General features: G+C 34.6%; 1 protein-coding gene across 4 annotated transcripts in view; it reads left to right on the top strand.

Moving 5' to 3' along the window:
• Positions 1-23770, top strand: part of LOC113397062 (neurexin 1) — a 180004-nt gene extending 156234 nt beyond the window's left edge. The window contains exons 9-28 of one of the 4 annotated variants that reach the window (XM_026635207.2): positions 4430-4588; positions 5812-5964; positions 9204-9311; positions 11917-12109; positions 12493-12684; positions 12991-13134; positions 13315-13529; positions 13835-13943; positions 15203-15802; positions 15872-16072; positions 16152-16268; positions 16780-16958; positions 18452-18623; positions 20413-20630; positions 21172-21354; positions 21614-21720; positions 22235-22449; positions 22567-22848; positions 23060-23202; positions 23496-23770. In XM_026635207.2, the coding sequence (XP_026490992.1) occupies positions 4430-4588; positions 5812-5964; positions 9204-9311; positions 11917-12109; positions 12493-12684; positions 12991-13134; positions 13315-13529; positions 13835-13943; positions 15203-15802; positions 15872-16072; positions 16152-16268; positions 16780-16958; positions 18452-18623; positions 20413-20630; positions 21172-21354; positions 21614-21720; positions 22235-22449; positions 22567-22848; positions 23060-23202; positions 23496-23648 (3843 nt within the window). In that variant the 3' untranslated portion in view covers positions 23649-23770. Of the gene's footprint in view, positions 1-4429; positions 4589-5811; positions 5965-9203; positions 9324-11916; positions 12110-12492; positions 12685-12990; positions 13135-13314; positions 13530-13834; positions 13953-15202; positions 15803-15871; positions 16073-16151; positions 16269-16779; positions 16959-18451; positions 18624-20412; positions 20631-21171; positions 21355-21613; positions 21721-22234; positions 22450-22566; positions 22849-23059; positions 23203-23495 lie in introns of all 4 variants that reach the window. The other 3 variants (XM_026635206.2, XM_026635205.2, XM_026635204.2) reach the window with 3 other exon arrangements.
• Positions 23771-23975: the final 205 nt, after the last annotated feature.

Below are 23975 nucleotides of genomic sequence, written 5' to 3'. Positions count from 1 at the left end.
TTTAGATTACTAAACGCATGACTCAACAATACGATGTAAGTTCTAATTAAAATTGTCTGGCGCTCTACCCAGAGATGTTAATCGGATCCTATGATTTTGGCACATCGACTGCTAGTAAGTAATGACTTAATTCCAATATGAATATGTCATAATATTCATATTGACATTATATAATGTAGTCAGAAGTAGTTTCTTGTCATCATGCGGTCGATTTCCTTGATTTTAGATGGAATATAGTTTTCATACGATTTAATCAAATCGCAATTCCTTTTTTACCTGTTTCACGTTTTGCAAAGATGCCGTAACCGTCGATACGAGTCAATACTAAAATCTTGATCTATAAGAGTTTCATTTTATAATTGATATAATGAAAATATTTATTTCAGTCAAATCTATAATAAAACTATTTACGGAAATTGTAACCAAACTCTATAGACTGCTATCGCACAAACAGTGAACCCCTTTCAGACTATATTTGTATTGAGGACTGATTATAAAATATGTGGGGGACACAATCATTTTTAAACGATTAATTATTATTCTTAATGCTTTACCAATTAAATTTCCGCATACAACTAAAACAATTATAAATGAAAATACGCTTATTAATATAATCTAAGTCGCTACAAGTATTCGGTTTACCAGACCGTCTGTCCGTCGAGCCACTAAATCTCATTAGTTTCACGATCTGTTTGCACGTCTCCCTGTGTATAATTTCGCTCAGCAAATATTAATCTGAGGCGAGCTGCCACTATTTCTCTTATCTCTCTTCTGAGGATTCCGTCTGCTTTGTACAGTCAGCAAATAAATTGTAGACAATATTTTTTTATATGTATATTATGACTCTATTTACCTCGAAACGAAATAGTTGTTAAATGTGAACATTTGACTCCAATGAAGAGCGGTTTTAATTCCTTTGGACGAAATGTAACCCACTACTTACCTAACAATGTATTCAAAAATTTTCAACATGAAATGTCGACTATGAGACCAATAGTTTTACTGTTTACCTGTTTAGCATTCTTCGCCACGGCTGCCGTTGTTTCCCACATTAGGTTGGGTCAATGTACTCATAAAACTAGCGTCCCTCAATATTATCCACCCCTACTCCCAGGGAATTTGCATCAGCCTTAATGTATGATTCCTATAATATGTACTCTGCCATATTATCTAAACATAAAAGCTTATAGAGAATTCCTTAACAATATATATCTAAATACTAAGAAATTAAATATCAACAAAAGAAGTTCTAAAGACAAAATCGTTTTCCAAGGAAACTTAAATAGCTTGCTGTGAACGTAGCAAGCTTTTAAGTTTTCCTTCAAAGACAAAATCATAATATACTTTATTCAAGTAAACACTTTTGAATCGTTAACGAGTTTAATGTAAAACTACTATTAGTTCTGTTTACACAGCCGTAATTAAATATTATATTACACAGACATGTAAATTATATACAATTAAATTTATACATTCCACATAAAAGTTAATGAATACTAAATCAACTATTTAGTACCAATTTCTAGTGGTAGGGCTTTGTGGTAGCCCGTCTGGGTAGGAACCACCCACTCATCAGATATTTTACCGCCAAACAGCATTACCCAGTGTTGTTGGGTTCCGGTTTGAAGGGTGAGTGAGCCAATGTAACTACAGGCACAAGGAACATAACATCTTAGTAACCAAGGTTGGTGGCACATTGGCGATGTAAGGAATGATTAATATTTCTTACAGAGCTAATGTCTATGGGCGGTGGTGAACACTTACCATCAGGTGGCTTATTCGCTAGTCGGCCTACCTATATCATAAATAAATGGCGATATTTCTAACGTTATCAGTAAATTAATTTAATTTACGAATACGTATCGAAAAGTACTGCATTTACCCCATGTTTACTCCACGTTTAACACATGCATACCATACGGAAATAATAGCTGTTAATCTTCTGATATTAAGAGGTTAGTTTCGCCCAGACGGCTCGCATATTGCCCAATAACGGTAAAACACTTCAATTTATATACATCGGTAAAATACGTTTGTTATAGGTTACGCTATTTCTCCAGCGCAATTGATCGCGTGTTTGCATGAATTTGAAGACTATTTGACGTTTACATGTGATTTTTTGTTTTGTTATATTACCAACTTGACGTTCATAGTAAAATTGCAGTCGCTGACGCAAGGCTACGTAATAATTCGTATTTGAGTTTTTATTTTAAAGTGCATGTTCTGATCCTCCATAAAGTAAAATTGTTTCAAATTAAATGATATTAGTAATATATTTTCGTGCAAAGAGCTTAGATTTAATAGCATTCAAAATCACGTGGGTATTTTTTTAAAGTTTATAAATTGTTTCTATATATAATACAATATACGATTTAAAATGAGACCACAGTTTTTAAATTAAATGAAAAGAAAATTCCCGCTGAGTTTCTTTCCCCGGTTCTCGGATCTGAGTTGTTACTTTGCGAACCGGTGGTAGAATTTATGTGAGTCAATAAGTGTAATGCTTCTATATTGAAAAAAGATTTTGACTTTAAATTGGTTTGAAGGCGTAAGTTATAGCTCACGCCTTGAAAATCACTTACTATTTCTCAATGTTATGCAGGCTATTGAAAATAGTGATACTCTCACCGAGATAGACATAAAAAAACCAGAAGAACATTTAAAAAATAATAATAATATTCACTGTCAAAGGTTATTCAACAGCAAACATTTGGACTCCATGACTATCCATTCCGTAGGCAGACTAGACGACAGAAGCATAATTCGAGTACTACTTCAGAAAAAGGACGAAGGTCTTTATAAAGTTGATTGATTTATCAGATTCTCGTCACTAGGTTCCATGCTTTATATAAACCAAATTAACTCAAACGGGTTATTCACAAGTAGTCATTATTATTCACATCTAAGCTATATCGTCATAATATCACATCGCATTAACCGAATCACATATGCTAGCAAAGTTTCAAATCGATAAGTACTAACTTATCAGTCGGTTACAAAGACACGACGCTCATAAAATCATATTATTTTTAAGCGTTTTGTTACTCGTAATAAGAAAAGGTGTAACCTTTGTTTAAACGTACTACAATAATTTAAATTTCTGCTCCAAATGAGCATCGTTTTAAATAACTTTGAGTTATCGTGTTATTATAAATTTGGAATTGTGGGTAGACCTAGCATTAATTCTCTATTGAAAAAATGAAAAATCCCGTCTAACGCCCGTGGAGCCATAATACTCGTCTTAAATCTTTTAGATTTGGCACTGTATCTCAAGACCAACTGTTCCAATAACAAATGGCGCTAATATATAACATTCTTCAACAGCTGTTACTAATACGATCATCATCATAAAACAACGAAGAAGATAAACGATAAACGGTCAAAGGCCTATATACTTAAAAGTAATGTTGAAACAAATACATTAAGCCCTGCTGTCGATATGAAAAAAGTTTTCTATGAAAGTTTATCTAAACTGTATGTTCTAACATGAAATAGCTCTTCACGTACACACCACAGATACAGGGAGTTTATATTAAAAACTTATGACATATTTTTTATAGACGAAGCATATTATTTGATATAAAATGATATTGACGTCGTAGATGACATTGAAGCGTAGAATTAATTTTCGTGGATTTTCTTAAGCGATTATGGCCTAGACGTTGTCTTTGTTATACAGAAGTCTGAATTATTAATAGACGTTATGAAAATATAATGACTTCATAGAAAAATATACTTATTAATCTAAAATATAACAATATAGCCAAGATAAGGTTAGTCTTTTTTAAGGTTACATAAGTGAGATATATTATAACTGATAAATATTGGTAAATAATTTGGTATGAATTAAATATTCATGTCTATTATGAAATAGCTGTCTTGTTTGTTTATTGGGATTTGGTCTGACTCGAATTTAAGATAACAGTCACTGATATATGGTTTCGTAAATCATTGAAAATAAATTTGTTTAATTACAAATAAAAACCAACTATCTGAATTTACTTTACAGAAAAAAATGCGAAAGCTCTTTGTTAGCCTAATCATAGATTCCAACACAGGTCCTCGTGATAAGCACCCGTAAATGCTAGTCACTAGGGAAATGAGCAAATAAAATGATTCAAATAAAGTATTGTACATTAATAAGTATCCATATATCTTATTGGTTGACTTTGTATAAGTCCGTCTGGGTAGGTACCACCCAATAATCAAATATTCTACCATCAATCGGCAATACTTACTGTTAGTATTGTTGTAATCCGGTTTGAAGAATTGAATGAGTCAGTGTAACTAAGGCACTAAGGACACAAAATCTAGGATCCAAAGGTTGGCCACCAACCTTTGGATCCAAGATTTTGCATTGTGATTTAAGGAATACGCCAGGTGGCCCATTTGCCCGTCCACCTACTTATACTAAAATTCTTGTTCTCAGGTATCAGCGGTAGTTGATGATGTATACTCAGAACACTCTCACGTAGCCGGTTCTTTCACCATGTTGGCCAGTTCCAGAGCCCACGTTGGCGGTTCATTGAACGCAAGAGCGTTACCAGGTGCTAGAGTTCATACCAACTTTATTGGTTGTCTCAAAAAGGTAAGAACTTTATTAATTTAATTTTACTATTTTTACAATATATCGTATATGGTTACGTACGGAACATGGCTTGAGTTTAATTGGTACTGATATAGTTACAGCAATTAAAACTTAACGTGGAGTTATATGTAAAGTGGCATCTGTAGCATTTCCTTTTCGCTTCAGAGAATTAAAAGAATAATTCGAAGAAATAGAAATTAATGAGCAAACCTAAATAATCCGAGTTTTACTCCTACGCTATCTATCACAAGATTTCCTTATTGATATCTTCATATTGAACAACAACACAAAGGGAATATTTGCCTCATTTTTGCAATATATCCCTCATAACATTTTTAATGCTTTTTTTTACGTAATTAAATATGCACGCTAATCGCGATGCAACCCAACTAACCTATTGAATCAGTAAGGGGCGAGACGTAGTATCGAATGTACCTGATACTATTCCCCGAAAACACAAGGCACAGGGGTGTGAGGTTTATTCGGGGCATATTTATCGGTAACGCCCTAACGAGCAACGTTAAGGACCTCTTAAATAAGAAAATAATTATTGCTATATCAAATTTAACTAGCTTGATAAGTAAAATATTCTACAAATTGTACTTTAATGACTATATGTATGTATATTCAATTATATTCATTTTCATTTGATTAATTTGTGTTTATAATTCATCTCGTGCTCGGCGGTGAAGGAAAACATGGTGAGGAAATCTGTATGTGTCTAATTTCAACGAAATTCTGCCACATGTGTATTCCACCAACCCGAATTGGAGCAGCGTGGTGGAATATGCTCCAAACCTTCTCCTCAAAGGGAGAGGAGGCCTTAGCCCAGCAGTGGGAAATTTACAGGCTGCTAATGAATATATATTACAAATAATTTATAATTTGACGGAAAGACGCAATCTATTTTTGTTTGATTTTATAGAGTGACATAAAGGAATAGCTGAAGTAAAATTTAAAGCTCAATTTCTTGAATATTTAATTACTTAAACTGTCGTACTATAAATTAAAAAAAAGGATCTCGACCAGACTTTCCAACTCCTTTGAGCAATACTCGTAATTATGGATTTGGCCTATTACGCGACCTTGAAAGTGATATCTACAGAATACTATATATATTAATTGAAATATACAAAACATTTATTTTTAACAAAACTGGATATTAAAAAAAAATATCGTAGTAGCAATTGACGATAAATTTTACAAATTCATTACGTTCCCAGGTGGAGTTTTCGGCAGACACGCTTCGTTTGAACTTGATCGACTTAGCACGAACTGGTAGCAAGTTGATTGCAGTTACTGGGAGACTTGAATACGCCTGTACCGCCACTGATTCCGCCGACCCTGTGACGTTTACTACTAGAGATGCACATTTAGTAAGTTTTATCGTAAAACGTATTTAAACATAATATTAATCACACACACATACAAAGGATCACTCACACGCCCACATACCGATTAATAATGTTCACTTACACATTTATACACAGTTGAAAATGGAATTTCCAAGATTTGTTCCGACTATAAGTTGCTTGAAATTTTAGAATATTTAACACAGTGGAATAATATAGTAGTTATTACAATAGGTTACGTACGATATAAATGGGTTTGTAGAGGTTCTGTAGATTAGGTTTAAATGATATCATATAAATAAAACTCGCCCCAGGCAGTAAATTGGTTTAGTAAATCAATACTGGCTCATTCTTAACTAATTGGTCTAATTTGTACGTCTGGAATAGTAAATTGGGTGAAATTAAATAACAAGACGGACCCGAAGTTACTACATAAGTAGAAACAGAAATTGAAGTTCTGATTGTATCTATATTAATAATAGATTTTAATATTTAGTATTTATATTTATAGACAAAATTACTTTCGTAGTCGAATACTAAAATTTTTAACATAAAAGTTTTAAAACAATATCGTATAACACTTATCGAAAGATTTATATGTACCAAAGGATGAAGTGTCCCCGAGAGCGGTAGTCAAACGCTTAACTCAAATCCAATACCCGTACCGATCTAATCAGATCGAGACCACTCCGGGCACTCGACCAAATTCGAGAGTCCGCCGTTTAAAGTACTTTCCACTTTAGTAACGCTTTCCGTAATGGGTCGGGTTATAGAGGACGATTTTTCACGCAGACCATTGTTTTTAATTGGTGCTTATCCCTCACGATGGACGCCATTGTCAAGTAATGAAGTGTGTGAAAGTTATTGTTGTTCGTATACGTGAAGTTTGAATAGCACCGCTTCGAATGCTATTCAAAGCGAAATGAGTCTATGATTGCAACTATTACAAACTTTTAGCCTCGAAGTTGGACCTTCAGAAAATTTGCTTCCTGAATATGAACTGAGACAACAATAGGAATATAACAAAGAGAATATATTATGGGAACAAAATGCTACCTAACGCTTTTTATACTGAATTATTAAAAGCATTCAATGATGTAAATTACTTAGATATTTACATATTAGATATTGCAATGAACGTTTGCGAATCTGATTACGTCCATAAATGAACAAACATATCAGACGTTTCAATACAAACCAAATGACCGAAAATAGTTTATTATTAATTTTTTTTTGGAAACAATATTTTCGTAATGCAAATAATTATGAAACTCATTTAAAATCATATGAAATTATATTTTTTCTAATACTTAACGTCAAATCCTGAAAAGACGTAATTTTTTCTTGTATTCAATATACAATTGTAAATTGGTACATTAAATAAATAATGTCGTATAGATACAGTTTTTGGAAAAACTTAATCGTCGTTTCCATTCAATAAATTTGAAAGACGATAAGGTTGACTTGGTAAACCCACAGATTATCTTTTCGAAAAGATTTTGAAGTTAAAATAAATAAACGCTATTACATAATATACATATAAATAAACTACTATTTTACTCTTTTGAAATACTTCCTTTTAACGTTATTTTTTTCTTTGCACATTATTTTTGGTGTTTAAAAAATACTAATGAAGTATTATTTATATTCTTTACCAAAAAACGTGCTGATCTTGTTTAAGAAGTAGGCACACAAAGACTTGAAGTCAATTGAACTCAAATATATTTTATTTTAATAAGTTCTGACAAGCGCCTTTCAACCGTCACTTAAAAGATAAAATAAAATTTATGATGAGAATCGCTTCGGAAAATAGATTCTACTGGGAAGAAACTAAATAAATATCCGCCATATAAAGCCCGTTACATAAGTCAATTAACTTTTCGTCGAAGAGAACAAACGCTCTTAGACTCCATACATTATTATTATATCATACATACAAGCAAACACTGACACAAAAACGTGCACACATGTTTATTTGTGTACCCACACAAATAAATGAAGTATCTCATGAGAAAGAAGGTATTATTTATTTATTTGAAAAATAAAAAAGTTATCGTCAAATACTAATTCCAACATGTACATATTATAAATGACATTATAGAAGAGCGGGATCTTCTGGGACAGTATTATAAATAATTAAAAGAAGATCTCACCAACAAATGTGATAAATTCTCGACGGAATAAAACATTTTTCATTTTCATTATAAGGTATTTAATATATTCTTATGTCATTCGCTTCAATCACTTGAAGCGATAACATTATCATGGTAGACGACGATGTATATACAAAGAAATAGGCGATATTTTGGAATTTCTGTACTGGCGTTCCTTAAACGTTACAAGTGAGTGATTACACAAGTATATTGGCTTTTATTATAAATATAAAACATCACCTATAGATATAAACATATCTACGAACACATTGAGCTTCATGTTATTCTATAATTTACTAAAAAATAAATTTCCAATTAAAATCTTGTATAAAGGTCACTGAAACATTGTAAGGCCATTTCAGTTTAAGGGGTTTGAATGAATAATTAATTTCATTCATATTTCTGGTTGCTCAATTTAGTTTTCACCCACGCACACTTTGACCTTTAGCGGAGTCTTCAAGTGTTTGTGATGCTAGTACATTATTGTAATTACTGGGAATATGGGCAGGTGGGGTTGATGGAAATAACTGATTTAATGTTCCGATAACGCCGTTTCCTAAATGGCTCAAGAAAAGGGTTGGCGTAAAAATATTAAGTGATCCTACGTTCTCACTGTTATCGGATAATGGAACTTTACGTGACGCATTCGGGAACTTAAGTTGACGTTATGTGAATTAGTTTAATTTTTTTTTTACAATATTAATTTTACATGTCTTACGTCTAAAATTCTGTATTGGTTGTTAAATCATTTCTCTTTTCTGAATTTTTCAGTATATTATTATTGGAATAGAGAAGGATGACGTGTTTTTATTAAAAAAATGCTTCAGCCCTGGACGAAGGACTGATCATTTAAAAACCGAGGCCAAGAATCGACCCGATTGTAATTTATAGCATTTAAAGTAACGGTATAATATAATTGAGTTTAATTGTTCAAGTAATCGTCACATCAGATGGTCCTGGGAATTGTATCCTCCTAATGATATATACAGTAGCGACCTGTCCCGACTTCGTTCAGTTTAAATAAGGATTTAATTTATAGACACATGTACAAACAGATATACGATATAGATATGTAATTACTGTCATAATATAAGACTCGTATTACTTCAGATATTACCGAAATGGGAAGCGGTGAAGACTGGAACGATTTCATTCAAGTTCCGAACAAATGAACCAAATGGACTAATTCTCTTCAACATGGGCGCGAAGCCACCAAGGGTAGGTTGCACGGTAAGGGGTGAAGCTTTTGGGGTTGGACCGTCACCACAAGAGACCATTAAAGAAATCATTCTCATCAAAATCATTGTCATTACAAATATCACCGTTGTCAAAAAAATCATCATCAAAATTATCAGCTGAACTTTCGTCGTCAATTTCATTACCATTAAAATGTTTTATACGAGATTGCAAAATATGATTGGAATCTTTTATTTCTTTTGAAATATTTAATACGCTTTATCCGATATCAATATTTTGTGTAACGAACTCATCAAACATCCTCAAAAGTCTGTATTCAGAATTGTAAGAGTTATTATCCCAATCGTTTTATTAAATAAGGTTAATATTTTGCGATAAATTGTATTCGAATATTATTTTTTTTTTGATGAATCATACGTTTTGAATAATAAACTATTCAAAACTAGTAGTAGCTAGTAAATTGCGTAAAAATTTGCAATCTCCTATAAATTTTTCTTATTGGATGAGTAAAAGAATTAATTATGTAACGAAAACTGAATCGGCAGCTACGTTTAAACATATTGATTAAATGAAGCTCGATATCTTTGAATTAAATTAACGTCGTACTGACTTGTAATTTCTCATTCGTTTCATCCACTAAGAATCTTGCATGGTAGGTCAAGGTAACGTGAAGTTGAAAAAAATATATCGGAAACACAGACGTAGGGGAATTTGTGTATGGTACCTTATAAAGTTTCACCCACTTGGAAATGTTGAAGTGTGTTGTGTTTTTTTGTGATTGATGTGCACGTAGAACCCCAAGCACAGTGGTACACAGAACATCCTGAGCACCTGATTCCCGTCGGCTTCTCCAGTATATATATCGAGGTCGATAAATCTTAAGCTTTTCGAGAAAGGCTTTATTAATACCTACACAAATTCGCACCATAAGCCCACAGTTTTAGTTATCATGTTTATTTATTATAGAATTATTTTTAATAGAACAATTATATTGTTTATGATAATTAATTGCACTTACCTTATTACTTATTACATTTTACTCAATGTAGCTATAGATTTTTTCTGCAAGAAAATAAAACACAATAAGATCAACACTAGGGTATATTTTTTTTAGAATATCGATCCTCATTTTCGTCGATGGTATTTTTTCCATTTCTACTTTAGTATTACCTAATGTATATGTCTGATATTTCTACAAATTGTTATCAAAATTTTGGTTGTTTTATTAGACAGTAAGCTACGATTTGCATTTCTAGTTTAGCGAATATTGGGATTCAGATTGTTTGCGAATAGTTTGCATGTATTAAGTTGGATGAATTGGATTTTTTTTTATTTTCCTTTTTTTAGGGAGCTATTGTATACATTTTTATTTTGTTTAGAATAAATTGTTCTTTGTTTCAATGTTATGTTTCAGCCAATTAGTTCTATGTATAGAAAACATATCAATTTAAAAGTAAATTTATAATGTATTTGTAGATACATTTTTTATCCAAAATAATAGAAACACAATTAATTATAAATTTAGGCATAATACACTTACGAAAAATTAAATGAATTCTAAAATTAAAATGACAGCAACGATATTGAATAATGTCAATTATGATTTTATTAGTATGTAATTACATTGCTATTGAGTAAGAATTCACTTCGGATCTCACTCGTATAATGTTGACACCATACGTTGACACCATCGTTACGGTGAAACGCCATTTTGATACGTGTGTCGTATAAATTTAATAATTAAAATAGTCAGTCTCGTATAACATTCTGACCTTTCACGAGAAAACACGAGGTTTTGCGGTGAGTTGCGAATTTATTCTTACAGAATAATCCTACTTTTAAATTCAGTTGTGAATCCGTAAATTGATAAGCTGAAATATGCATGTTATGAACTGCTTCTGAGTTAAGTATGCACAATTGTAATTCGTTTGATACTATGCAGGTAGAATGTATCCAGTAATTTGCATTTAGCATGTAGTTCTATTACAATTAGCCGTGATATGCATAACGGTGATCAAACAGTATGGAATAATTTATGGCTTGGTACTTCAGAATTGAATTCTGATTCCTTGTTTTGCAATAATGTGCTATTCAATAAGGGCCCTGTTCAAAAGTACAATATGAGTAATAATCCTAATATTCTACTATTGAGGATTATTATTTTGAAAAAAGAAAGAGAAATATATAAATATATAACACAGTCGGTTACATGTCTATTACATAATGATAAATAATTATTTATTATATACAATAATAAAATAATTGCAAGCGCTCCGATAGATCGCCTTTTATCAAAGATGATATGTTCGTTATAAACACTCGTTAAGGATGCAAACAAACAAAAATATAATAATAAAGTATTTATTAGTCTCTAGATTAAGACCCAAAAAGAATTAAGTATATAAAAATCACCACATATATGTATATTGTTTATATACTATAGTTCTATATATACTATACTTATATATTATAGTTCTTAAAACTTTTCTTAAGGATATTTTATTCTGATTTTATTTTATTTTGTATCTCAATTTTACGTTTATAATGTTTAACTGTATTTATATAATCGTATTGTGTATTATGCCAATCAGGTTTGAGTCACAATAATGATTTTCATCTGTTTCAGGCGGATCTCTTTGCTGTGGAAATCCTTAATGGGTATATTTACGTCCACGTGGATTTAGGGTCTGGAGGCGTTCGAGTTAGGGCTTCCCGACGACGGGTTGATGATTCGCATTGGCACGAATTTCTTCTCAGAAGAACTGGTAGAGATGGGAGGGTTACTGTTGATGGAGCTAATGCTGAGTTTAAGACGCCTGGTAAGATATTTAAAATTAATAGGTAGTATCTAATATGAACAGTTGCGATATATATGAAACGGAAGTAGATGTAATGTGCTGATTATAATCAGTGGTATTTGGCTACCGAGGTTTCTATACGTGTTTAAACTCATCTTATGCGCGATAGTACAGAAAAATATTACGAGAACACCTAAATATATCAGTTATATAAAAGTTATCTACATGTTTATTCACTAACATTATTTTTAGCAAAGCTTTAGGACAATCTTTAAACCTTCTTTGTTAAAGGTGAGGTGAGATAGTACTGGGGCATTTATGACGCTTTACTTTGAAATTTGTAACAATAAAATATGTATCTGTTTGTGTAATTACATTATTTTATTCATATTTTTTCGGTAAAGGTGAATCGAATCAACTGGAGCTCGATGGGCCTCTTTTTGTCGGCGGTCTTGGTTCAGAATACTCCGCGTCTAGGACACCAGCGGCTTTGTGGACAGCTGCATTAAGACAGGGCTTTGTTGGATGTATTCGTGATTTGGTGCTTAATGGAAAACCGCAGGATCTGACCGCTTATGCAAGACAACAGGATTCTGGTGACTGGAAACAATTATAACAATAGTGTTTCATTATATTAAATTTGTTTTAAATTATAAAATGATTGTTATAAAACTATAAAATGCAAAAATGTGCCTCTATTAGTAAATATATTTCTCGATTTTTCCATATTTTTTTATTCATGTTTACATAACGTTTGAAACTAGGAACAGCTTAGTCCTCACTCAAGCTGATAAAGTTTAATTGTACTGTACTGTACTGTGAGTTAAAATTCGATTGCATTTTGATGTTCATTTTAATTTAAAATAGAAGAATAAATGTTTTTTTATTTTTTTTATTTTTAGCCTCAGTCAGACCAGCTTGTCATGTATTGATGAAGCAATGCGTCAGTTCGCCTTGTCAGCATAGTGGGATTTGCTCTGAGGGTTGGAATCGACCAATATGTGACTGTTCTGCTACAAATTATGGTGGACCTACTTGTGGACGAGGTGAGAGAAACTTTGAGAATCAATTGATTCACTTATGCCTGTAACATATATTTTGGGTCATGTAGTAAAAAAATTATAGGAACTATGTCATTTTTAATTGGTTTTGACAAAGGTTATGGTTAGGTTTCAATCGGATTTTAGCTAATATTTAATTATAAGCAAAATATAAACAAATTTCAGAATCACCGACAATATTCCTCAATGGCAGTCAACACCTCACAGCTGCGCTTGGACTTGAGCACGTCACGCAAACCGAAGAACTACTTTTGCGATTCCGGACTACTAAAGCAGGACTATTGCTCAGAACTGCATCTGAACATTCAGCTGACAGGATCGAATTAGCCGTGGCTGCGGGAAGGGTTAGAGCCAGTGTAAGATTGGGAGATAGAGAAAAGGTACATAACACCAATATCACGGTTTTAATATGATTATTACTTTATCGATCCAATTTCGACGGAACAGCATCTGGATAGCTGTTTTAGTAGAATACGGTTGAACGATAACGTTTCGATTCGATTGAGATAAAATGATAATCTGTTAGTAGAATTAGCTCCCAGTATTTTACATTACTAGGAGAATTGTCCATTACCAGATCATATTTGAAATGTTATGACCAAAGGTAATGAAGAGTTTTAGATGAAAATATTGTAAACCGTCTTATATTAACTGTATAAAAATATTTTAACTTATAATGTTACAGAACCTTCTAGCTGGCACAAATGTAGCAGACGACAAGTGGCATACGGTTCGCTTTTCGCGTCGGGCATCAAACCTTAAGCTGCAGGTAGACGGAGGGCAGCCAGTGCGCGGTACGTTATGTACGTATGCACGGGACAGCACCCGCACCATTTTATTTTGACCCTAATGTAGTGGAACATAAGGTTGGTTTTGGTTTTGCTCTGTTAAAACGAGAAAATAACTTCGGATCGTGGTATTCCTTAAAATATTAAATTATATTTCAATAGAATACAAAAAAAAAATGACAAAATAATAAAAGTTCTCAAACATCTATTTTGTTTCAAATAACGATGCTTTATGTTATTAGATAATAAAATATCATTATTAACAAATATTATAACATACAAAGCGAAATCAATAGTAGAGTTAAGTTTAAGAACCGTAATATTTTAATAGAAACAGTTTAATAATTGCACTAAAAATATACATTGTATTTAGACTAAACCATTCAATAAAAAATGTGCAATTATGAATCTCCATAAGAATGAAATACAGTTAAGTTTCTAATGACGCTAAAGACTACAGACGGCGTCCCTTGATGTTAGATGTCCTATTAGCTGTAGATAGAGGCTTATATTGAGTTGGTTTTAGCTGGCACTTGGTACCTTCACTTTTCTGTTCTTCTAATGCTTTTATTTCTTCTCTGTTATTTGATTTTTCTTTTCTTTCTCCTGTAGCCCTTTACATTACTTTCGGCAGTTGAAAAATTTAAACTAAATGTTTTGGTTACCTTTCTGGTTTGTCAGTTGAAATTAAAGATTGTTAATGGTTTTGTTTTTACAATAAGCCAATAAGCAGCATTGAGAGTAAATGATCTCGAAATGGTGACCAAAAACACATAGTTAAAATATTTAATTAGATTTAAAAACTATCTTGAAATAAATTTGTCTTTTTCTTACATGTACGAAGGAGACGAATTTCATCAGAACTTTACTTCAACTATTAGTTATAATAACAGATATAGAGTAGAATATATACAGAGTAGTGTCCTTCTGGTTAGTTAAAAACGGTTTCAAGTACAAAATAGATTAGTTAAAGCTAGTATCTGTTAAATTGTAAAATCGCTACTAATTATAATTTCTGACACCACACTTTCGATTGAAGTAATTTAGATTTAAAAATAATCTTTTCTGTGGAGCTTTGCTATTTTCGTGCAAATATTTTTGGGCTGATAGACTCTGAGTGTAAATATGTTTTGATGCTGCTAATCGTGAATCTGTAAGGCGTTTACTTTGCTAGTTTCTATTGATTTTAACGTCAATGTTGTGACTAAATGTGAAACTAGTATCGAGATTATCCATTTTATCATTGACTTTGATTTGTTTTACAGCTGAAACAATTCTAGGTAAAGCGTCTACTTTAGAAATTTCGACGCTACATTTAGGAGGACTTTATCATCCAGAAGAAGAAATACAAATGACATCCACGTTACCTAATTTTGTTGGTTACCTCCAGAAATTCATTTTTAATGGTATAAAATATATAGATATGGCTAAAACGCTCGGTATTGGAAGCATCGATGAACACAACAACATATACGATACGTCTAATATAATATTTACGGGTAAATTCGTGAAGCCGGATTCTCTAAATGTTTACAAGGCTGTGACATTTAAATCGAAACATACATACGTCGGGTTGCCTTTACTGAAGGCATATGGGAATACGTATTTAGATTTTTATTTCCGAACGACTGAGATGGATGGCCTTTTATTCTACAATGGAGGAAAGAAACAAGATTTTATTGCTGTGGAATTGGTCAATGGCCATATACACTGCGTGTTCAATCTCGGAGACGGAGTGGTGACAATGAAAGATAAATTAAAGAGTTTTCTAAACGATAATAGATGGCACACGGTCTCAATAAGGAGACCGACTCCGAAAATACATACAATGCAAGTCGATGAAGATTTGGAAATGCATACGACAAGTAAGGTTCAAATACCAGAGAAACAAACATTTTAAGAAAACAATGTTGTTATATTTGATTTAATTTTAGGTTCTAATCTAATGCTGGAGCTAGACAGCGTCCTATATGTGGGTGGGGTGCCTAAGGAGATGTACACAGCGTTGCCAGTAGGTGTCTTGTCAAGGCAAGGGTTTGAAGGATGCATGTCGAGCTTAGATCTTCCCGGCGAGTCACCGTCTCTGATAGAAGACGCAGTCGTACCTAGTTCCTCATTAGTTTCAGGATGTGAAGGTATATAAGAATAATGATTGTTTTTTTTTAATTTCTCGTAATATTAGGATGAAATATTGAAACGGTAATTTTGACGCAGGTCCTACCAAGTGCACACATAACGCATGCGCTAACAAGGGCGTGTGCGTGCAACAATGGAATACTTATGTTTGTGATTGTGACCTCACTTCTTTCACGGGGCCCACGTGTTACGACGGTAAGAATATTTCGTTTCAATGATTATTTTTATATTAATTTATTGTTTCCACGTACATTCATACAATTATAAATTTTAATAATAATTAATATGTGGTATATATATTCATTATACAATAATTATAAATGTAAATATTGGACAACATCACATAAATTACTCCGATCCCAATGTAAGTAGTTAAAGCACTTGTGTTATGGAAAATCAGAAGTAACGACGGTACCACGAATACCCAGACCCAAGACAACATAGAAACCTAATGAACTTTTCCTACATCGACTCGGCCGGGAATCGAACCCGGGACGTCGGAGTGGCTCGTCATTATTATATTTTGTCTAGTTGTTCATTAATTATGTTATGTGCAAACATGTATCTCTTATATATTTAAATGGCATTCTATTGCATTCGAATGTGTCTAACAAGTATCTGTGCCAATAAGTAGGCAGGCTTATATTAAGTATCTGTATATATCTTCAAGTCTTCCTCAAAGTCAAATATTGTCTATGAATTTCAGAATCAATTGCATATGAGTTCGGTCCCGGGCGAGGCATCATAACCTACACGTTTCCGCCCAGCGCAGTCGCAGATACCGAGACGGACAAAGTAGCTGTCGGCTTTGTTACCAGCAAGTCTGACGCCGTGCTGTTGAGGATCGAGTCTTCTAATACGCAGGATTATATGCAGATGGAAATTGTAAGTTCGCCTATCATCTCTTTCAATGCTTCGAGGATTGCCAATTATATGCTGCATTCTTATCACTGGTAAAGGCGGCACAAATGATGACTAATGAGGAAATTCTGAATAAAAAATACAGATTAGAAATAAGATACACTAAAGGAACAGACAATGTGGCTGTGGAACTACAAATATAACATTTAAAAAATATCGTTTCATTAATAAATCAAGGAATATTGTTTCTCTGTTTACTGAATTTAATAATTAATTTTAGAGGTAATTTATAATATTTGAGATTGCTTAGTTTAAAGGCTCTGATCTAGTTAGTTGTGTATTGTAGTTATAGTGTACTTTTATGTGGAGAGCAAAATCACTCACAACTGTTTTGCTATTTTATTTGGTCAGGAGCTATTTTGTGCATTCGTATTAAGAAATCAGCAGTCCTTCTTATATAAATACTAGCTGTTACCCGCGGCTTTGCTCGCATAGAATATGAATAATTGAATATATTTACAAATTAACTTAAAATATTACGTTAATGTAAGACCTCTTTGTTGACATTGGTGTGTATTTTATAGCTTCTAACTTCAAAAATAACAGAAAAATAATAATTTATGGATTAGTATGGAAGTATGGATTTGCAAACATATTTTTTGAGGTGTGTTTTCTGAATCATTTTAACGAAATGCAGAGACACGATTTTATTCAACTTTAACCTGCAAACGTAATTACGAACTAAAAAGTAACCAACTAAAACTAAATGAAACCTAAAAGTAACTATTCAATTGAAACTAACCTACCTAATAAAGTGCGAGTCGGACTCGTGGACCGAGGGTTCCATGTACATATTTATAGGTATGTAAATAGCTCATAGATCTACCAAAAGGGAACGATGCTTGAAGATATTTCACTTTTTTCAAGTTTTTTAAATTTTCCAATGTAAGCAGAGCCCTGCTCTTAAGCAAAATGTACGCAGTATGGGATCAAATTATATTGGTTACTTTTATAAACAAATAAAAATAAAAAAAGAATTTCAGTTTTTTTTTTTTTTGTGCTATAATAACTATCTTCATGCCAAATTTTAAGTTTCTAGGACTACGGACTTTCAAGAAAAAAATACAATTCCCGTTTATTCCCTATCCCTTGGGAATTCCGAAATATCCTAAAAATAGTTCCGTGGGAATTTTGAAAAGTACCTTCTTAGTGCACCTCTAGGATGCTCAAGGTATACGTGTGCCAATTTTCAAATCTCTAGGTCCAGTGGTTTAGGCTGTGCGTTGTCTGTCAGTCACTCAATCACTCAGTAACGGAATAGTTTTGTATATATTGATTGTGTTTTCTTTTCAAGTTATGTTCGATTGATTCAGTTATTAGACTATATTAGACAAATAAGTAACTTACTTTTCGTAACACTTAGGTTTGATGATTGTTGTTACACCTTATTTATTTATTTTATAATATCATATCATATCATATGATTTTATTATATTTAAATTAAAAAAAATCGCCAGATCCGAGGTAATCTCTTCATGGTTTACAACGTGGGTGATGGAGATCATCCTTTGGGTGACGAAGCGGCAAGGGTAGACGACGGTGCGTACCACGTGGCTCGGTTCACGAGGAACGGTAGCCGAGCGGCGTTGCAGCTGGACAACTATGCTGTTAATATACGACATCCACAGGGTAAGGTCGTTTTTTAAAGTTATAATTCATAAAAATATTTGTACGAAGTTTTCTGTCAACAAAGTACCAATAATGTACAGTCGGGGTAAGAAAAGGTTCGTCACCTTAAGATCTATTTTCGTGTGCTCAGTATGAGCGATAACCTGCTTTACCGATTGAGTATGACATATTGCGTCGCAATGTCATTATAAGTCGCATCTAGCAAAGAGTGTAATAGCGTTTAAAAGCTTAAATAATAATAAGAAGAAGCCGTCCATCGGGATGATAATTACCAACTTTTCACGAAACCTCATAGTCCTTCGTGAATGCTCGTGTAACATCGGAGATTAGGACATTGTCTTGTCTCTTATAAAAGAGTAGTGTTGCATATCGATAGTCCAACTTTCGCCGGCGGTTTTTCCGAACCGATACGACATGGGCACCTTCAAAAAAGAGCGTATTCCTTCCTAAAAGGCCGGCAACGCATCTGCAACCCCCATGGTGTTGCAGATGTCCATGGGCGGTGGTAATCACTTCCCATCAGGTGAGCCTCCTGGTCGTTTGTCCCCTATAACATAAAAAAAGAGGTCAACTATAAAAGTCAAACGTCAGTAAAAGAGCGTGCATAGTATTAATCCTACTTCCTACTAATATTATAAACGCGAAAGTTTGTGTGTATGGGTCTGGCTGATTTATCTGAGGCATGGATGGATGTTTGTTACTCTTTCACTCTTTGCATACAGATAGAATATGTACTGGAATAACATATTGGATACTTTTAATGCCGGGAAAACATAAAATCTTCGGGAACGCGGGTGAAACCGCAGGACGGAAGTAGTAAATAAAATATTAGTTATGGTAAACTTTATTCATTTAAACAAATCTTATTTATTTTATTAAAAACGAGTATATCCGCCATTCGTATCAATCACAGCTTGTAGTCGCTGTCGCATTGATCCAACAAGGCGAGACCATATGTCGGTTCCACTAAAGCTCTACCAGACACTTCGGCAATGTTCTACGACAGCTGCTTTGGTTCTATCGTTCTTATTTATCCACCGCTACACCATCAAATCCGATAGATTTTCGGTAGGGTATATCCGTTGCAGGCCAAAGAATCACCACCACTTCCCGGTGCCGATGGAACCACTCATCACACGTCACGTCATTACATTAACCGTCACTTAAAATAACGGCCGAATAATATTACAAGCGTTTTTATTCTAAGATTGCAAGATATTGCAAGAAAATATATGACACTGACAGACTTTGACAATTTAGTAGAAGATATCATATCTAATTTAAATCTTGTAATGACTAATTAGGCCATAAAAAGTTTTTATGTTGATATGACACTAGACGTAGTCCAAAGATGTTACACTATTTTGAACCAAGTTATCATAATAATATGTTAGTTTAATTTTATATGCAGTTGTCTGTTTAGTGCTTTACATTCAAAAGGTACTAAGAGTTTACGACTTGATAAAGGAATGACTTTGAAATCTGACGAAGGTTTTCTTACTCTGACTGTACATGGGAAACATTATTTCGAATTTAAATATAAATGTAATACAAGACTCAGATTGCTAACTCTAAACCCGAATTTTTAACTAAGTAATTCTTCCGACCTTATCGATTGCGACGAAGTGATTCAATTGCACTCCGCCAAATATAAAATACTATATTATTAAAATTTGAAGACACAGTTAATATGCTAGATCTGTAAAAAGACAGTACCTTAAAAGACGAACTACATTCGAGTCAAAGACTGTGATGTGAAATGGTTCTCACTCGGCCCGTGGCTGCGCAGGCGGGCAGCAGTCGAGCATCTTCAACGGCATGTCGCGCGTGACGGTGGGCGGCGGCGGCGGCGGCGGGCGCTCGTTCAGCGGCGTGGCGGCCGGCCTCGTGCTCAACGGCGCGCGCCTGCTGGACCTCGCGGCCGCCGCCGACCCCGCCGCCGCGCTGCGCGGGGACGTGCGCCGCGCCGCCGCGCCGCTCGACCGCGACATCAACCGCATGCAGCAGGTCGCGCCTTAGACGCTCTCCTTTCTCTTTTTGTGGCGTAGGTCGGGGGACTCGCCGATGGACCTGACGGTAGGCGGTCACCGCTCCCCATGGACGTTGGGACCGGTAAGCGTCGCCGATGCGCCACCGACCTCGGAAACTACAATAGTACTAAATATTGCTGCTCGGCGGTAGAATATATGATGAGTGAGTGGTGCCTACCGAGACGCACTTGCACTAAGCCCTACCAATAAAAACACCACCAAGCAAACTGAAGTGCCGGAAATTGTCTATTCTTCTCATGGATTATCTCACCTATAAATATCAAATATCTTATAATTTAAAGTCACTTTTTTCATAACAAGATTTTTTTATATTTCTTCTATTCAAATTTTGTATACTCAATACAAATCTACGATTAAATAGTTATTATTTATATTCCCTAAACTAATCGAACGAACTATATCTACATATAATTTCAATTAACAATTATCACAACTATAAAAATAAAAGATTGAAATTATGGTGCAATAAATTTAACATTTATTTTATTTTTCGTTAGACTCCACCATCAGGCTATGGTGGACCTGGAGTACTAGATGAGCTCGTGTACTCCGGAGCCGGTTCAGGCTGCCGTGATGATGACGAGGACGCCTGTGTGCTACCCGACGCGGGATCTGGTGATGATCTAATCACCCCAGTTTACGTTCCATCTACGAGACGACCACCTTCTAAGTTGCATAAGGTAAACTTATTATTATAGTACAACTATTTTATTGGAACTTAATTAAAATATTATTTACAAAATATTTAACCAACTATTCATTTTTGTACAAAAGCTTTTAAGCTGAAAATGGAAAGGAACGAAAGCTTATCCCGCGATGATGCTCCACTATAGACTGGCGGGAAATTAAAAAACTATACGAAGTTGAAACCACGTGACTATAATATTTACATTATTCATATTTAAAATGCATTAAATTAACTCCATGTGTTTATCTCAGGGTGATATCAGTGGTAAGCTTATGAAACCATGCGACGATGAAGACTGTATTGAAGGCTCTGGTTCCAGCGGAGAGGAAATCACTGAACCAGAACATCCTATGACCACGTAATTAACTTTACATACGAATAAATTCCTAGCGTATTCCATCGACACATGTCGATCGAGTTCAACAACTATTCATTTCAAAAGTAATTATTTTGGTATTTGTGTTAAGATGTCTTGTATTCTAAAGATAAATTGCTAAAACAATTGCACCATTCAATTAATTTAATTACTCTTACACAATATAATAAGTTCAATGGGAATAATCACAATTCCCTTGAGGATCTTTTATAATCAGTCCACATACACATAAACAGCTGTAAATTTCCTATTGCTGGGCTAAGGCCTCCTCTCCCTGTGGTGAGAAGGTTTTTGGAGCATATTCCACCACGCTGCTCCAATGCGGGTTGGTGGATACACATATAGCAGAATTTCGTTGAAATTAGACACATGCAGATTTCCTCACGATGTTTTCCTTCACCGCCGAGCACGAGATGAATTATAAACACAAATTAAGCACATCCAACAGTTCGATACCACAACCTAATAGTTTTATTTGATTTTCTATTCTCTACAGTTCTGGTGCAAGCAGTACCCATGCGATGACGTCCCCTACCGCTCCGATATCAACGGAGCACGTTGATAAATCCCTTTCAGGGTCCACTGCTAGTGGTACAGACACGACTGGTACCACCAAGAGCGATCAATCAACACTACCTGATCACGATAACATGCACGCTGGTACTTTGGATACGGCGACCACACCGGAAAAAGGAACTACACCAACAGACGGTGAGAACTTAGTTTTAAGTCGTGTATTAAATTTTTTCAATTCACAAATAAATAGATTTTTCATCTGTTTATTATAAGTATAGCTCTTAATTAATTTTATAAAAAAAAAAATTGCAGATCGTTCCCACTCCGGTCACTTCACCCCCACAATGACGGGCAAGCATACAGAATCTACTCGCACTACGGAAGATGATCACCGCATACCAGACTATGAAGATCATAAGAACGAAATAGAAACGAGGTCGCCAACATACGAAATCGAAGAACAGGATCGAGGACCGAGGATACACCCAGATTACAATGGATATGAACACGAGATCACCACTAAGTGGTATCATCCGAAGACCACTGACAGTAGGGTTGTGCCACCCGAGTCTGAATTCTTTGCAACCGTTGTAGGTGAGTAGAGCATAATTAATATATCTACAAGTGAGGCACAAGGGACTTCCCTTCCCAAGGGTGGCGGTGCATTGGCTATGTAAGGAATGGTTAAAATTTCTTACGGCTCCAGTATCTTTGATCAATGGTGGTAATTGACCATCAGGTGGCAGATATTATAATCAAGAGGAAAGTTTGACAGTTTTAAGAGACATTTTAAATATTTTTACAGGTATAGTGGCTTCAGTGCTGATAGCAATAATACTGATCGTGATCATCGTGCTCAAGTTGGTGTTCCGCCTGGACCCCTCCTACAAGGTGACTGAGGATAAGAACTATCAACAAAGTGCTAGTGCGGCATTGCTAGGAAACCAGGTCAGTAGCTGACCAAAGCGCCACATCCAACTTTTCCCTCTTAATATCTATGAATAAGACTACGGTAAGGATTTGGCTTCGTCACAATAGCCATCTTTACTTCTATACTTTGTCTATTTGTCTGTTGCTCTTTCACGACCAAACCACCGAACTGAACTTGATAAAATTTGGTATGAAGCAAGTTTAAACCTTAAGGAATATTGTGTTATTTAAGATGAAAGTTGTTTTGGTGAAATAATTCTATGTTAACTTAAGACGTGGAGTCCCCTCTTCAACGCTGTAACATTCCCCAGGCTCACTCGAGCTACCAAAGCGCTTCGAGCGCTGCGGGCGCCGGCGGCCCGGCCCGCGCGCTGCAGCCTCTCGCGCTGCAGCGCAACGGCAGCGCCCCGCTCGCGCCGCCGCAGCCCGTGAAGCGAGACGGCATCAAGGAGTGGTACGTGTAGATGTGTACTGTTAGGTGGCTTGTGGTCGCGGCTCGCTGGGGAGTCGATGATGCTTACGTTGATGTTCGAATTTTTGGTTTAAAACACTTTTATTGAATTTCCTTTAACCGAAACAAAGTATACGTTTGACGCAACACACGTGTGCCAGAAGTACGCACGACAAAATATCGATTCAAGATGTTGTATAATAAATGTATTTAAGTGTTAGCTGAGTGTTTTGTGTCAACGGTGCACTTCATTCATGAATGATATTATTTTATTTTAATGAAGTTTGTTACTACGAGCAATACCGCGCGTGTACCAATCCGACACTGATATATTTTGTCA

Source organism: Vanessa tameamea, chromosome 19 (genome assembly GCF_037043105.1).
Source record: "Vanessa tameamea isolate UH-Manoa-2023 chromosome 19, ilVanTame1 primary haplotype, whole genome shotgun sequence".
NCBI classification, from domain to species: domain Eukaryota; kingdom Metazoa; phylum Arthropoda; class Insecta; order Lepidoptera; family Nymphalidae; genus Vanessa; species Vanessa tameamea.
The sequence above is the reverse complement of the archived record's forward strand: the minus strand, read 5'-3'. Positions and strand labels throughout refer to the sequence as shown.